Source organism: Manis javanica, chromosome 3 (assembly GCF_040802235.1).
Source record: "Manis javanica isolate MJ-LG chromosome 3, MJ_LKY, whole genome shotgun sequence".
NCBI classification, from domain to species: domain Eukaryota; kingdom Metazoa; phylum Chordata; class Mammalia; order Pholidota; family Manidae; genus Manis; species Manis javanica.
Window position 1 is genome coordinate 40,834,244 of NC_133158.1, and position 13,428 is coordinate 40,847,671.

At 58.4% G+C, this 13,428-nt stretch overlaps 1 protein-coding gene across 5 annotated transcripts; it reads left to right on the forward strand.

The window, feature by feature from the left end:
* Positions 1–1,635: 1,635 nt before the first annotated feature.
* On the forward strand, positions 1,636–13,027 carry ICOSLG (inducible T cell costimulator ligand). 5 transcript variants are annotated; one of them, XM_036994919.2, is made up of 7 exons: positions 1,636–1,737; positions 4,680–4,720; positions 5,598–5,984; positions 6,660–6,953; positions 9,114–9,278; positions 10,034–10,230; positions 11,136–13,027. In XM_036994919.2, the coding sequence occupies exons 3-7, from the start codon at positions 5,624–5,626 to the stop codon at positions 11,184–11,186; spliced, it is 1,068 nt and encodes a 355-aa protein (XP_036850814.2). In that variant the 5' UTR covers positions 1,636–1,737; positions 4,680–4,720; positions 5,598–5,623; the 3' UTR covers positions 11,187–13,027. The 5 variants fall into 5 exon arrangements, with proteins under 5 accessions (XP_036850814.2, XP_017525673.3, XP_017525674.3 ...); XM_017670184.3 differs by lacking the exon at positions 1,636–1,737 and adding an exon at positions 2,459–2,767; XM_017670185.3 differs by lacking the exon at positions 1,636–1,737 and adding an exon at positions 2,460–2,767 and having other exon boundaries at positions 10,034–10,206.
* The last annotated feature ends 401 nt before the right edge of the window (positions 13,028–13,428 follow it).

Below are 13,428 nucleotides of genomic sequence, written 5' to 3' on the forward strand. Positions count from 1 at the left end.
GGCATCCCTAGGGAATGATGAAGCAGACACACTGGCCCAGGTGCACTGGCCACAAGGAAAGCCTGCCTCTGATGTGGCCCAATGGCTACACCAGCATTTGTTGTCCACGGGGCAAAAGACAATGTGGGCTATAGCCCGTTGGTGGGGCTTGCCATTGACCTTTGAAGAAGTCAGCAGAGCCCGGAAGGAGTGCCTTGTGTGCTCTAAGAGGGACTTACATGGAGTTCCATGTGGGACAATAGTGAGGGGGCTGATACCCCTCGTCAGGTGGCAGGTAGACTCTACTGGGCCTCTGCCCATGTCAGAAGGGTATCAGTATGCCATGACTTGTGTGGACACAGCTACTGGACTATTGGTTGCTTTTCCTTCACGTTGTGCAGTTCAGCAAACCACCAAGAGGGACCTGGAGTATCTCTTTGCAGCCTATGGCCGGCTGCAGGTGACTGAGAGCAATCAAGGCACTAACTTTCCTGGACATGGGTTACAACAATGGGTGCAGCAATTAGAAATAAGATGGAAGTTTCATTTACCCTATAACCTTACCAGGGCAGGCATGATAGAGAGGTACAATGGTTTGTTGAAATCTGGCCTGAAGTCGGACACCAACAGTCTGCGGGACTGGTCAGTTCGCCTGTGGACAGTGCTGCAGCGTCTGAATGAGAAGCCACGTAAAGGAACTTAGAGCCCTGTGGATATGCTAACACACCTTCTGCCTCGCCTATACAACTGTATATGCAAACCAGAGAGGAGTTATTGAAGCCAGGGTACGGCCAGCAGGGGACCATCCTGCTGCCAGCCCCCACTGCATTAAGCCCCAGAGACACTGTTGAATCGACATGGACCTGGACATTTCGACACATGGACCAGTGATGGCTGACCGTTCTGGCACCTTGGGGAAAAGGCCTGGAAGCTGGCCTCATGTGTATTCCTGGAGCAAAAGCTGAGTGGCCCCCAAAGATCACTGTAGTGTACCCAAAACGTCCAGGAAGTAAGAGCATCTTATGGGGAAGTTTTGTTTTATCTTTATGGCCAGTGTATGTACCTTCCGTAGCCGTACATATTGACCCACCTGTAACTCCCACAGGGAGGCGGGTGAAAGTCTGGTATACTAGACCAGGACGAGGTCTCATTCCTGCCACTGTCCTATCACAGGACCCCTCTCTTGCATGTATCCTACCTGATGGACAAGATTTCCCTATGCTGGTGTCATTAAAACATGTATCTTATCACCCTTAAGGTTATTTTCTTCTACAGTCCTCATAGCCTAGATGCGCCCCCTGGCTGCAACTGCTGCGTGATTGCTCTGAACCCTGGGCTCCTGCCTGCCTATGCAATGACGAGCTATGGACTTAAATCTGCATGGGACTTTGAACCTAGCTAAATCTTCCGGTTTGAGGATTATCATAATTTTATTGCTGTTGCTATTGTTATGTTATTAGTCTGGTCACAATGTTCCAGGTTTCTGGCACAGGTGTCATTGTGGAAGAGGGGTAATGAGTAGATTGTAAAGTGAGATTTCTGGAGGGGTGGCCTGTGGGTAAAACTGTAGTGCTTCCGGAGTATCTCCCCTGGCTTTAGTACATATCAACAGGCATTCCTCAGGGGTGGAGAGAAGTTCATCGCCATATTAATGGGTAATTACCTGGGCCACCTAGGGCTTCTCTGAACCTGAGACATTAGGGGGAGGTCTTGCTTGCTTCTGCCCAAGCAGGAAAGAGACTCCCGGGACTGCAGTTTGTAAGTAACAAATGGGTTTTAAACTTTATTTCTCCCTTTGACTGATTTTGGTTTTAGAGTTATTTTGACCCAGGATTTCCTCTCCCCGGAGTTACAGCGGGCCGGGAGCCCTCCTTGCTCTGCCTTACCTTGCTCCCCAGCTCGCCCCGCCTTCCTTCTGGGTGCCGCTGGGGGCGAGGAGGGAAAGGTGCCCGGCTCACCCCTCCTGCCTGCCCCGCGGGACCCCAGCCTGCGGACCGAGGCGGCTGTGCGGGAGGGGCGCCCTCTTCCTCGCGGCCCCGCCTCTCTCTCTCCGTCGGCGCCCACCCGGGGTCCGCACTCAGTGCGCAGCGCGGGTGCCAGGGCCCCACGGAGGACGGGGGAGCAAAGCCGGGCCGAAGGGCCCCGGCGGGGCTGGGCGGTGGAGCCGGCCGCTGGCCTGCCCTCCTTCCTCTACTCCTTCGTTCGTTCCTCAACTGTCGTGGGCCCCCGACTTCACCTACGGTTGGAAGGTCTCGGCTCGGCCCCGAGAGGGCGGCAGGCAGCACGGCGCCCCCAGCCGGGCGGGCCTCCCTCGGCGCCCTGAGCTGCCCATCTCCGGCGCCCACGGGGCCCCGACGTGAGGCCTGGCCCGGGAAGGGCTGCGCTTTCTGGCGCCGGTGACCGAGCTTCCGCTCGTCGGCGCCGCGTCCGCCGCCGTGGTCCCGGGAGTGACGGGGCGGGGGCGGGGCCAGGGGCGGGCCGGGGGGCGGGGCCGGGCCAGCTCCTCGCCGGCCACCCGCTCCGCGCTCAGAGTCCCAGCGGCGCGGCGGACGCGGGTGCGGTTGGCCTCCGGCTTTCCGAGGTCCCCGCGGCCCGAGCACTGAGCCCCGAAGGCTCCCGCGCTCCGCGGGCTCCCGCGGCCTGAGGCCCCCGGTTTTCCCAGGCCGCCCGCCGCCGGCGGTCTCCGGCTCTCCGAGGTCTCCCGCGCTCCGAGGTCTCCCCAGCTCCGTGTCCGGCGCCCCTGGGGCTCCCGCGGCCCGGGGTCAGGCCCCACAATGCGGCTGAGAAGGTGAGCGCGCGGGCCAAACAGCCCGGCGCGGCGGGAAGGAGCGGAGGCGCGGCGGTCGGGAGCGGGGACCCGAGGTGGCCGGATGGGGACCCGCTCGCCCGGCGGGGCGACCGCGGTTACTCGCTGGCCGGGCAGTGGGCACAGCGGCGGCGCGTGGGTGTGCTTGGGGGCGGGTCCACAGAGGGAAGGGACAGAGCGAAAGCTGGAAGCCGACTCGCGCTCCCCGCCCCGCTTCCCTGCGCGCCCGCTGTCCCGCGCTCAGCGATTGCCCCGAAGGTAGGATGTGACCGCTCTGTGCCCAGGAGGATGTCGGATACCTCCAAGGGCAGCTGGTGCCTGCCGTGTGATGACATGCCCTCCCCACAGCAGTCAGCCTGGAAGGTGGGGCTGCCTCAGGGACCTTCTGTCACTCCAGGTCACTGCCAGCCCCAAGGGGTGGAATGACAGCTCCCAGCTTTTTGCCAAAATACCCTCTTCAGGGTGTATGGTGGGGTCCACAGCATGTGCCCGGGTGACGAGCTGGTGAGGTACCCTGTCCCTAGGTGCCCCACCCACCCAGTCCAAAACCTCCCCCACACCTGGGCCCCTTCACCCAGTCTCCCCAGTTAGAAATGTAGGTAGTGAAGAACATTTTCTCAAGAGAGAAAAACCTAAGTACTAGAATATCAGGGCCACCCACATTCTGGAGTCTGGGGGACTGGGGGGCAGGTGGGACAGCAGAGTGGTAGGAGGGCCCGAGGAGAGGGCACAGAGAGGCCTACAGAGAGGCAGGCAGGCAGCACCCAGCGAGGGAGGCACTCCCACCTCCCTTGCCAGAGCTCAGAGCCTGTACGTGCACCCATCCTCCTCCCCAGAAAGCCCCCAGACACCCTGAGGAAGCCCTCGAGGCACATGGTCCTGCATCCTGAGCACAGATAGGGTGGGCCTGGCGAGCGCCCACTGGGTGGGTACCAGGGGAGACCAGTGGGGGACTCCGGAGCTTCCACAGCCTTGTATGGCAGAGGGTTCCTCTGGCCCTGGGGAAGATGGCTGGAGGGGTCAAGACTGGAGGTGGGGGTTATTGAAATGGTCCCCACAAGTGGGAATTGTGGCCCCAACAGGGACAATGAGAGAGGACAGGCCCACCTGCAGGCTGCAGTCTTGGGGCGTGGAGGGCTCCTGGTGGCCCAGGGCCTGGCTTGGGCAGGAGAGTGGTGCTTGCTGGTGGCCACTTGGGAGTGGAGGCCTCCATGCAGACTCACATGACAGCTCTTGGGGTGGGGCAGGGTTTCTTTAGGTGCAGAGCTTGAGGACACAGCATCCCAGGAGACATGCAGGAAGGGGAGCTAGGCTGAGGCAGGCAGGGGGCAAAGGCACCAAGGTCAGAGGCTGGGGGAGCCTGGGAAGTGGCTGGAGGGTTTGTGAACCCCTGGTCGCCGAACTGCCCACCAGCTCTGGAGAAGCCACCAGATTTGGATTCAGAATGACCATGTTCCTTTAAATGGCAGGCCTGTAACTCACCTGACCCTGCCATTGGGAGTGTTATATGTCTCCCCCAAATTTAAATGCAGCTCTTGCTAGAAATACCTTGAAAGCATTTGTTTCTGATCTCATACAATTTCTTGTAATCCATCCCTGACGAGGCTAGGCCACCAGCAGGTAGAAGGCATGCCCTCGAGTGGGTGGCCTTCTCCACCCTTTATGAGCATGCTCTCTTCCCTGCAGCTGGCCCAGGCCTGGGACTGGCCCGAGAATGGCTGGGCCTGATTCCTCTCCCTGAATTCCCTCCCTGGAACCTCACCAGGGCACTGGCTGGCTGGCAACGTGTTCGCATTTCTGTGTGGGTGTAGCCTACTCCTGCCTGTGAGAAGCTGCTGCCGCCCCTTTGGGAGAAGCAGAAACTCACCTGCCATTCTGGTTGTTTGTTTTCCAGTCCCTGGCTGCTCCTGCTGTTGCTCATCGGCCTGCAAGCCGGTAAGTCCAGACGGTGCTCTTACTGGGCAGGAGCCCAGCTTCCAAGCCCTTCGGTGCTGGGGGGGTGCCTCGGGGTGCAGGGACCTCACCACAGCCCTCCTTGCTTTCCCAGGACTCCAGGCCTCAGGTAACATGTGGAATTACAGGCTCAGAGGAGAGGCTTGTCCAGTCCCTTGCCCTGGTTTCACAAGGTGTTTAGTGTGGGTGGAAGGCTGTTCCTCTACATAGTTCAGTCCCTCTGCTGTGCAGATGAGCCCGACCTGGGCCTTCTGCTTCTCCCAGCCCTGATGTCTCCCCAGTCAGCCCAGGGGAGCCCCCAAAGCACCAGCTTCCAGAAGAGCAAGGAACAGGGATTCCGCCTGCAGCTGAGACCAGGGCCAGGCCCAGCCTTCCAGCCACAGGGGGAGGTGCTGTCCCTGCAGGCGTTTAAGTGGCTGCATAGACTGGAAAACACTGGATACCTCAAGTGGGCCTTTTCTGATGTAGTGTGAACCCCATCATATGCTGCTGCTGAGAAACGGATACTCTCTTTTAAATGTCTGAATCTTGTAAAACCCTTTTAATTTTTAATTAATTATAAGCTCCCAAGAAGTGGCACGAACAGTGCAGAGCGGTCCCCTGCCTCTCCCAGCGCTGGCCTCTAACATCACCATAGGTCACATCCGATGCTGCCCTGGAGTGGCTTTCCGCAAATGTCTGCATGTTTAAAATACTGTTGCATTCCAGTGTGTATCTTACTAATACATTCTTCTACTGAAATGAGGTAGAAGGTGTCTGAGTCTCGCAACCAAGACTACCCCCCACCCCTAATAGAACAACCTGGAAAGCTGAGAGTGACCTGCGGAGAATAAGCTGCGTGCTTTGTTGATCCTTGCAGATATTCAAGGGAAAGAAGTTAGAGCCATGGTGGGCAGCGACGTCGAGCTCAGCTGCATTTACCCCAAAAAGAACAGTTTTGATTTAAATGACCTTCATGTGTATTGGCAAATCAACGTCACTGAACAATCGCATATGGGCAAGCCACACACTGCCAGTCTGAATAATACCACTGTGGTGACATACTACCTTGCCCGCAATGGCTCCGCAGGCCATAAGGACAGCCACTACAAGGACCGGGCCCACCTGTCCCTGGACCGCATGAAGAGGGGAGACTTCTCTCTGCATCTGTACAACATCACCCCCCAGGATGAACAGAAATTTAATTGCCTGGTGTTTAGGGAGTTAGAAATGATTCTGAAAGTCGTGGTCACACTGCACGTGGCAGGTAAGACCGGCAAAGCTGACAGCCGATTCAGCTCAGCCTTCCACCCTGGAAACAGTGCTGATAAGACCTGTTTTCTGGTTTATTTACCTGTTTCTTCACATAAAGAAAATCCTCATGTTAGCAGGCTTCTGTTTAACTGTGTGTGAAGTTTAAAAAAATCATTCAACTCATAAGAGGCTTTTCCCAAACCCGAGGCTACCTGGCTGCACAGAAGTCCTACTAATCTCGCTGTCCTTGCTTTGAATTCTCCATCTCAACCCAAACCAGATTTTTAAAAAATGAATTAAGAGGGGTGCTGTGAAGCACTAAGTGAGATCAGAACCTAGGAAGAGAATTAGAGTTAACCAAGGCCTTCAGCTCAGTGACGAGATAGGCTGTGTGCCTGTCAGGTGAATTACATGCTCCCCAAGACATTAGATTCGAAGGAGGCCTCCTCCCTGGGCCAGGGGGCACTGCTGGTCACTGCCCACCGGGCTCAGTGGCCCCTTTTTTGGGGTCCGTGGGGATGACATTTGGGCAGAACAGGGCCTCATAGCCACCCCCAGACCACAGCCCTGGCCCTGCCTCTCCACCAGGTCAGGGCACAGCAGGCCACCTCCCCTCTGACCTGGCCACTGGCACCCTGTGCCCCTCTGTCTCTGACCTTCAGAACCTGGCATTTTCCCTCCCCTGCAGCAAACTACAGCATGCCCGTGGTCAGCTCCCTGAGCAGCCCTGAGCAGGGCGAGGAGCTTGCCTTCACATGCACATCCACAAACGGCTACCCAAAACCAAACGTGTACTGGATCAACAAGACGGACAACAGCCTGCTGGACACAGCCCTGCAGAACAGCACCATCTCCCTGAATGAGCGGGGCCTGTATGACGTGGTCAGCATCCTGAGGATCAGGCGGATCCCCAACGTGAATGTCGGCTGCTGCATAGAGAACGTGCTTTTGCACCAAAACCTGACTGTCAGCAGCCAGACAGGTAAGGTCACCTGCGTGTGCATGCCCCCCAACCCAGGACGGTGGGCCGTGGTGGCGGGGAAGCCCTATCAGGCAGGAGACCAAGCCCCTTTGGGGAACTCGGCAGTTGGCATTAGCTTCAGTGGGTGGCAGGGCGAGAAGGGGACAGCCAGGCAACAAGTTCACTGCGGCTGCCAAGGGCAGGACTGGGGCTGGTTGCTTGAGGCACATTGCTTAATGTAATCTTCACTCCTGGGTCAGTTCTGGTGACCCATTTTACAGAGGAGGGACTGAGGCCTAAAAGGTCATGTAACATTTCAGGAGCCACAGGACCAGGCAGCAGCGGGAGGAGGGAAGCCCGCACCTGCTGGTCTTTGGGCGTGTGCCCCCGGAAAGACCCCCTCGCTGGGGGGTCTCAGTGGGCCTGCTGGGGGCCCAGGGCCTCTCTGGGGAAGGGTGTGGGTGGGTGACTCCTTCACAGAAGCCATAGGCTCCCATCTCCAGTGTGGAGATGACACGTGGAAGGAGGCTGGGGGAGGGGGCTGGGCTCGGTGGGCCCCGCCTGCTGCAGGGACCCATTAGGCAGCCCACGGGGCCTGCTGCCGCGTGTAAGGAAATGCACGGGTCTTTGTTCAGAAGTGATAAAAATTCAAGATGACAACAGCAGAGCACTGGGCTGAGCACAGGCCCTCTGACCGCGCCCCTGAGCCTGCACAGGTCACAGGCCATGACACCGGCCCTGACCTGCAGGGCCGACTCCCTCCTCCCTGATCAGAGCACAGCCCTGTGACTCGGTGGTCGTGGTCTCTGAGCCAGAATGGACCAGGACAAGCGCTGCACCAAGGAGCCCACCTCTGAACCTCTGTCCCTGGGTGGTGGTCTCCCTTGCAGAGCAGCCCGGGCAGCAGGCAGAAGGGCAACTGGAAGGTTCTCCTCAGGCAGGGGCCCCGACCCTGGTGGCCTCGTGGGACAGCCTGGGGAATCTGTGAAAGCCCCCGTGCCCAGACCCACTGGTCAGCACCTCGGGGCTGTCTGGGCATCAGGACATGTTTAAAAGCTTCCAGATGATTTTAAGGTGCATTTAATTCCAAGCCGCTGTCTAGCTCATGGTTTCTGCAGGTTTGGAGAAACACAGGGCATTTGTCATGGGCTCTCCAGGAAAGCTGTGGCTTGTCTGCCCGTGAGAACCACTTTCCCAGGGGCTGAACAGCTGGGTACTAGGACAGTAGGGACTGGTCCCTGTGCACTGCGGGGGGTGTGAAATGTTGCAGGCACTGTGGAAGCAGTCTGGCCATTCCTCAAGAATCTAAACAGTTTCCACACGACCCTGCAACCCCAGGCCTAAGGCACAGACCCAAAAGAAGTGAAAACAGGACTCAAACACACACTCACACATGAATGTCCGTGGCAGCCCTGGCCACAGTGCCCAAAAGGCAGGAACAGCCCAAGTAGCACGGACGGTGCAGGGACCTGCCACGTGGCCCACCCACACAGTGGGGTCGTATTCAGCCCCGAGAAGGAAGAAGGCATGACCCACACTACGACGGGGATGCACCTGGAATGTGAGGCTAAGTGACGGAGCCAGACACGGAGGGTCACACGTTGTATGGCAAATATCCAGATTAGGCAAATCCTTGGAGACAGAAAGTGGATTCAAGGTGACCAAGGCTGAGGGAGGGATGTGGGATGCATGACTGCTCATGGGGAGGAGGTTTCCTTTTGGGGTGGTGGAATATTCTGGAATTAGATAGTGGTTATGGCTGCATCACACTGTGAATGTACTAAATACCACAGAATTGTTCACCTTAAAATGGTGAATTTTATGTTATGTTATTTTCACCTCGATTTTTTATTTAAGAGCCAGAAATAAACCTAGAAAAAAATTAATAAGAAAGCCAGGAAAAATCTGCGCTTCCTGCTCTGTCCGCCCCCCACCAGGTGTGGCCGTTAGAGGGGCTGGGATCGCACGTCACCAAGGTAGGATGGGCAGGAGTGACACCCCTGGAAGAGATGGAGGCTCACCAAGGAGAGGAAACCCTTCTCTCCATCAGCCTTACATTTGAAAGACGGCAGTCATGCGGGGAGGCCTGGCTCTGAAACTTCCCTGAGCTCCCGTCTCTGCTGGTGAAAAAGGCCTTTTGCCTCCTGCCCTTTAAGTCAGGTTACTTTGCTCTCTCCGTAGAGACAGTCTCTGGAACCAAGGACAGCATGATGGAGAGCCAGGCCAACACCCATGAGAAGAACAGGGCCGTGCTCAGCGTCCTTGCCCTGCTGGGTGTGGCCGTGGTCGTGGCCGTGGCTGTGGGCTGGGTGTACAGAAGCAGGTGTCCCCACAGCAGCCACACAGGTACTGTGGATGGCTGTATTTTGCCAGGGGGAGTGGTTTCCTGTTTCAGGATGCTGCTGTCATTTGGAGCTCAGTGTTAATAGTGGTGACACCCCATCTTCTCCAGGAGCCCTTAGCCTGCATGCTCGTGACACAGCCGAGGCAAAGGGCACCGTGGGAAGCCCCATCTCCCACTTTGGGGTGGGAATGCCCCGCTCCAAATTCAGTGGCCAGCACGGGGCTCATCTCTCTGGAAGCTGAGCTGCCTTCAATCCCTGCATGCCTGGCTGCTGAGTTCTGGCCAGACTCGGCCACAGATACAGAAAGTCTGGGTTTGGACCTTGTAAAACCAAGTAGCCACTCAGTAGAGGCAGAAAAGCCTAGAAACTGGACCTGGTCACGCAAGACCCAAGTGTCCACAAGAGAGGCCTGCAGGGCCAGCCTTTGGGAGCACAGGGCAGTCTCCTCTGGTTGGCCTGGTCGTGGAGGTTGGCAGGCATCCCCAAAGGTCCTAATGACAAAGTTGGGATCTTCCTGGATCCCCAGGAGGAAAAGTTAAATGGAGCAGGGCAACCACTGGGTTAAAGAGTCACTCACAGCTAGTGCCCTCCCTAGGGCAGGAGAGTCGTGCGCTGCCCTGGAGTTTCCAGTCTGTTGCCAATTCCATCTTCCCAAAAATAGTGCCATGACTCTGCTGCCCACCAGCCAGGCCCTGGGAGGAAGCCCTGGCCCAGGGCACAGAGCAGCTTAAAGTGCTTCCTGTGCCCACCTCTTAGACAGGATCTCTGGAGAGCAGGGGCACCTGGGATCCCCTCATGGTGCCTGCCTGGAGCCCTCGAGGCCACTGGGACCATCCGAGCTGCCCTCCCCAGCCCTCGCTGCTGGCCCTGAGCATTTCTGGTTTGTCCCAGCAGGTGCCAGGCAGCCAGGCCGGAGCAGGAACTCCCTGGTGAGTTTGCCAGGAGGGAAGGAGGTGCGTGGGGAGAGCGCGTGGGTCATGCACGTGGGCCCAGGCGGGTTGGGTGGCCGCTTTCTCCGCGTTTGCCTTTTGGCACAAGCAATACTCAACCAGAAAGTGGATGTTTCCATTTTCAGAGACACAGGGAACCCCCAGGGAAGGCCTTTCCCACTGGTCCTTTGGCATGTAGTCCTGTGCTGTGTACATTCGCTCACTCTGGGTCACAGAATTTTCCAAACATACACAGAAGCACAGAGGATGGGACAGTGGCTCCTGGGCGCCTCCATCAAGCAAGTGACCTCACCCGTCCTCATGCCTCCCTGGGTGCCACCCTCCCCCCCTGTCCCACGGGGGTCTCAGGTGGGTCCAGACACCAAGTCCCTTCTAACAGAACAGGTATTTGATGTTTCTTGGGTGAGGTGAGCACTCCACAGTCCCAGGAGTAAAGATTGAATATTTGGGAAAAATGTTCACACAGTCTCCCATTCCCCCCCGGCAGGTGCCTCAGGCTGCAAGGGGCCTTGGGCCTCGGCCTGCACTTGGCACCCCAGGCAAGCTGCCGCACCTCTCTGGGCCCCGTTTCTCCACCTCTAAGCAGGTTGACCCAGGGTGTGCATGGCCTGCAGTGGGGTGCCCGGCTGGCCCACGGCACCCCACAAGTGGGCCCGCTAGTGCGGCCAGGTCACACTGGCTGGCTGCTGCTGCAGGAGGTGCTCCCGGGGCCCAGGCAGCCAGTTTCAGATGACTTGGGAACATGATTTCTAGAATGTTAGGGCCTGCCTGCTCTTAGAGTCCAGTGAGCTTCCTGTGGGTGGTGCTTTCGCCATCCCAGGTCCTGAGTAGACCCACCCCTTTGCCTGCAAAGTGGGAAGGAGCGGGCACCCATGCCTCATGGCCTCTCCCCTCTCTTTCCTTCCAAGACCATGTTGGATGAGAACTCACTGCCCAGCACATGGACAGGGCTTCTGTGAATGACCAGGAGCAACGTTGGACAGCAGCTCAGGAACTGACCCAGGCTGGCCTGGTGGCAGGAAGGGACCATCTGCCCCCACCTGCACCATTAACAAGGGGGCTTCATGGATGCAGAGTCCCTCTGGCCTAGAGGGCCACACGCAGGCTTCCCTGGCAGGATGAGCCAGCCAGGTGCTTTGCCGTCCCAGGGTGAGACCTTTTCCAAAGGTCAGCAGCCCTGGAGACATGCGCCAAGCAGGTGGGCTCCCCACCTTTGCTGCCAAGTGCAGAAGACGGGGTGTCATGCTCACTCTCCTCCTGGACATCTGCTGGATGGAGGTCACTCAAGGGTATTTTCGGGAGATGTGGGTGCAGGGCTCACTGCAACTCTGCCATACAGGCCGCTGTCTCCACCCCACGTGCGTGTGTGTGTCCTAAATGCAGGCAACAGCACTGCGGAACTCCTGAAAGGCTCCTGGTCATCTTCCACTGGGACATTCACTGGTAAGAAAGTCTGCCCTCGTTTGTTTTGGTCAAAAGCTAGGCTTCCCTCTTGAAAAGCACAGATGACCTCTGCAAGAAGAAAGCCTGCCAGGGGCCCATGCAGCAGGACAGTGGCTTCCAGGACTTGGGGCTCTGTGGCCAGAGGCACGCACTGGGGAGAGCAGAAGCTGAGCTCGCCGGGGGTGAGGATGGTGTCCAGTGGACACCAACTTGGCTACGTGATCACTGCAGGTCTTCAGCGCGGGCCGTTAAGTGGTGGAGATGTGTCCTCCTGGGGCGAGGCAGCCTCCAGAACACAGCAGTAATCCCCTCAGTGTATGGCGGGCAGCTCCTTGCCACCCTGTGCCAGGGCCAGGGCCTCCTGCCTGGCTCCCCCCAGAAGCGGCACACCACAAGACCTCCGATGCAGACGACAGGCTCCTCAGGGCCACCAGCCCTACAAGGGGACAGGCAGCCTGTGGCCCTGTCCTCCCCTGATGGTTTCCATGTTGCTGCCCTCGATGAATCCAGCAGTGTAAGTTCCCAGAAGGTTCTGCAAGGAGGCTGCCAGGTAACCCAGGTGTTCACACCCCAGGAAAATGGGGCCATTCAGCACTGGCAGGCTGGCATGTGCAGACAAAGGGGACCAGGCTCAGACATGAAGCTGAGCCCCACGCTTGCTACGAGAGATCATTCCTTTGTCGGTTGTTATGCCAAAAGTCCTCACGTGGCTTGTAATGGGCGTGGCCCTCACCTGCCCTGACCTCACCTGAACACCTTAGAGGGCAGGCTGCCAGAAGAGCCACCCACAAAGTCTGCTAGTGGGTGTGCAGAGCGAAAAGCTCAGAGGCCGCCTGGGCGCAGGAAGGCGGGCTGCCATGCCGGGAAGTGACCCAGGACTGTGGCATGTCCTGTGGGCCCTCCCTGAGCCCTGCTCAGGGCCCCACCCCACCCTGCAGGCTGCCCACTGCTTGGCCGACTGAGCTGACCCCGAGATGCTCTGCCTGGGTTCTCACCCAGGCCCCGTCCGTTTTACCTATCAGAGCCAGTTTCCTCCCCAGGGGAGGAGGCATGGCTGGGCGCCCGGTTCTGCCCCATCACGCCCGGTGTGGAGGCTGGCCTGACGCCCCCTCCCACCACGTGCTTGTGGTTCTGCCTGGCCCGGGGGGCTGTGCTGTCCACGCTGGGTGCCTTGAGTGCCCAGCTCCTGGGCGGTCCCCATCACTGCTCTCTTGGGCCTCAGGGAGACCCGTCGGTGCCCTTTGCCCTTTCAGCCTCAATGGCTCCTGCTCCTGGCTGTGTTGTAGACGGCCGACTGCCAGTGTTTAGGTGTCTGTGTCCAGAAACCTGATTTAAGACAATACAATCTGTAAGCTGTGCTGGCCTGATGACCTTGGTCAGCAGTGGTGCTGGCGCAGGGGGGTCCTCACTGCTGCTCTGGGGACGGCCACTGCCCCAGCCATTACCACCCTGGGGGCTCACCCCGAGGAGGCAATGGCCAAGGTCTGGAGGCATTTCAGTTGGCACACTTGGGGATTGCTGCTGGCCTCTGAGGGGCAGAAGGTGGGGACACTGTGTAGCATCCACTCACTCCCAAAGCTCAGTAGTCCCAGGGTGAGACCTGCGCCCTCATGTCCCCATTGCTTGGGGCTCAGGAACGCTGCCATCAGTGGGGAGCACTGCCACTGGGGGCCGGGGGAGTGACTGAGGTCCAGAGCAGCCAGACCACACAAGGGCAGTCTCTTGGGGTGGCATGGCTGCACATGGGGCTCAGAATAC

Bases quoted from the DNA above. Each gene is read 5' to 3' on its own strand.
- ICOSLG (XM_017670184.3), top strand. The intron at 9,279-10,033 runs GTACTGTGGATG...CCCACCTCTTAG, and splicing joins TCCCCACAGCAGCCACACAG to ACAGGATCTCTGGAGAGCAG. The intron at 10,231-11,135 runs GTGCGTGGGGAG...TTTCCTTCCAAG, and splicing joins GTTTGCCAGGAGGGAAGGAG to ACCATGTTGGATGAGAACTC.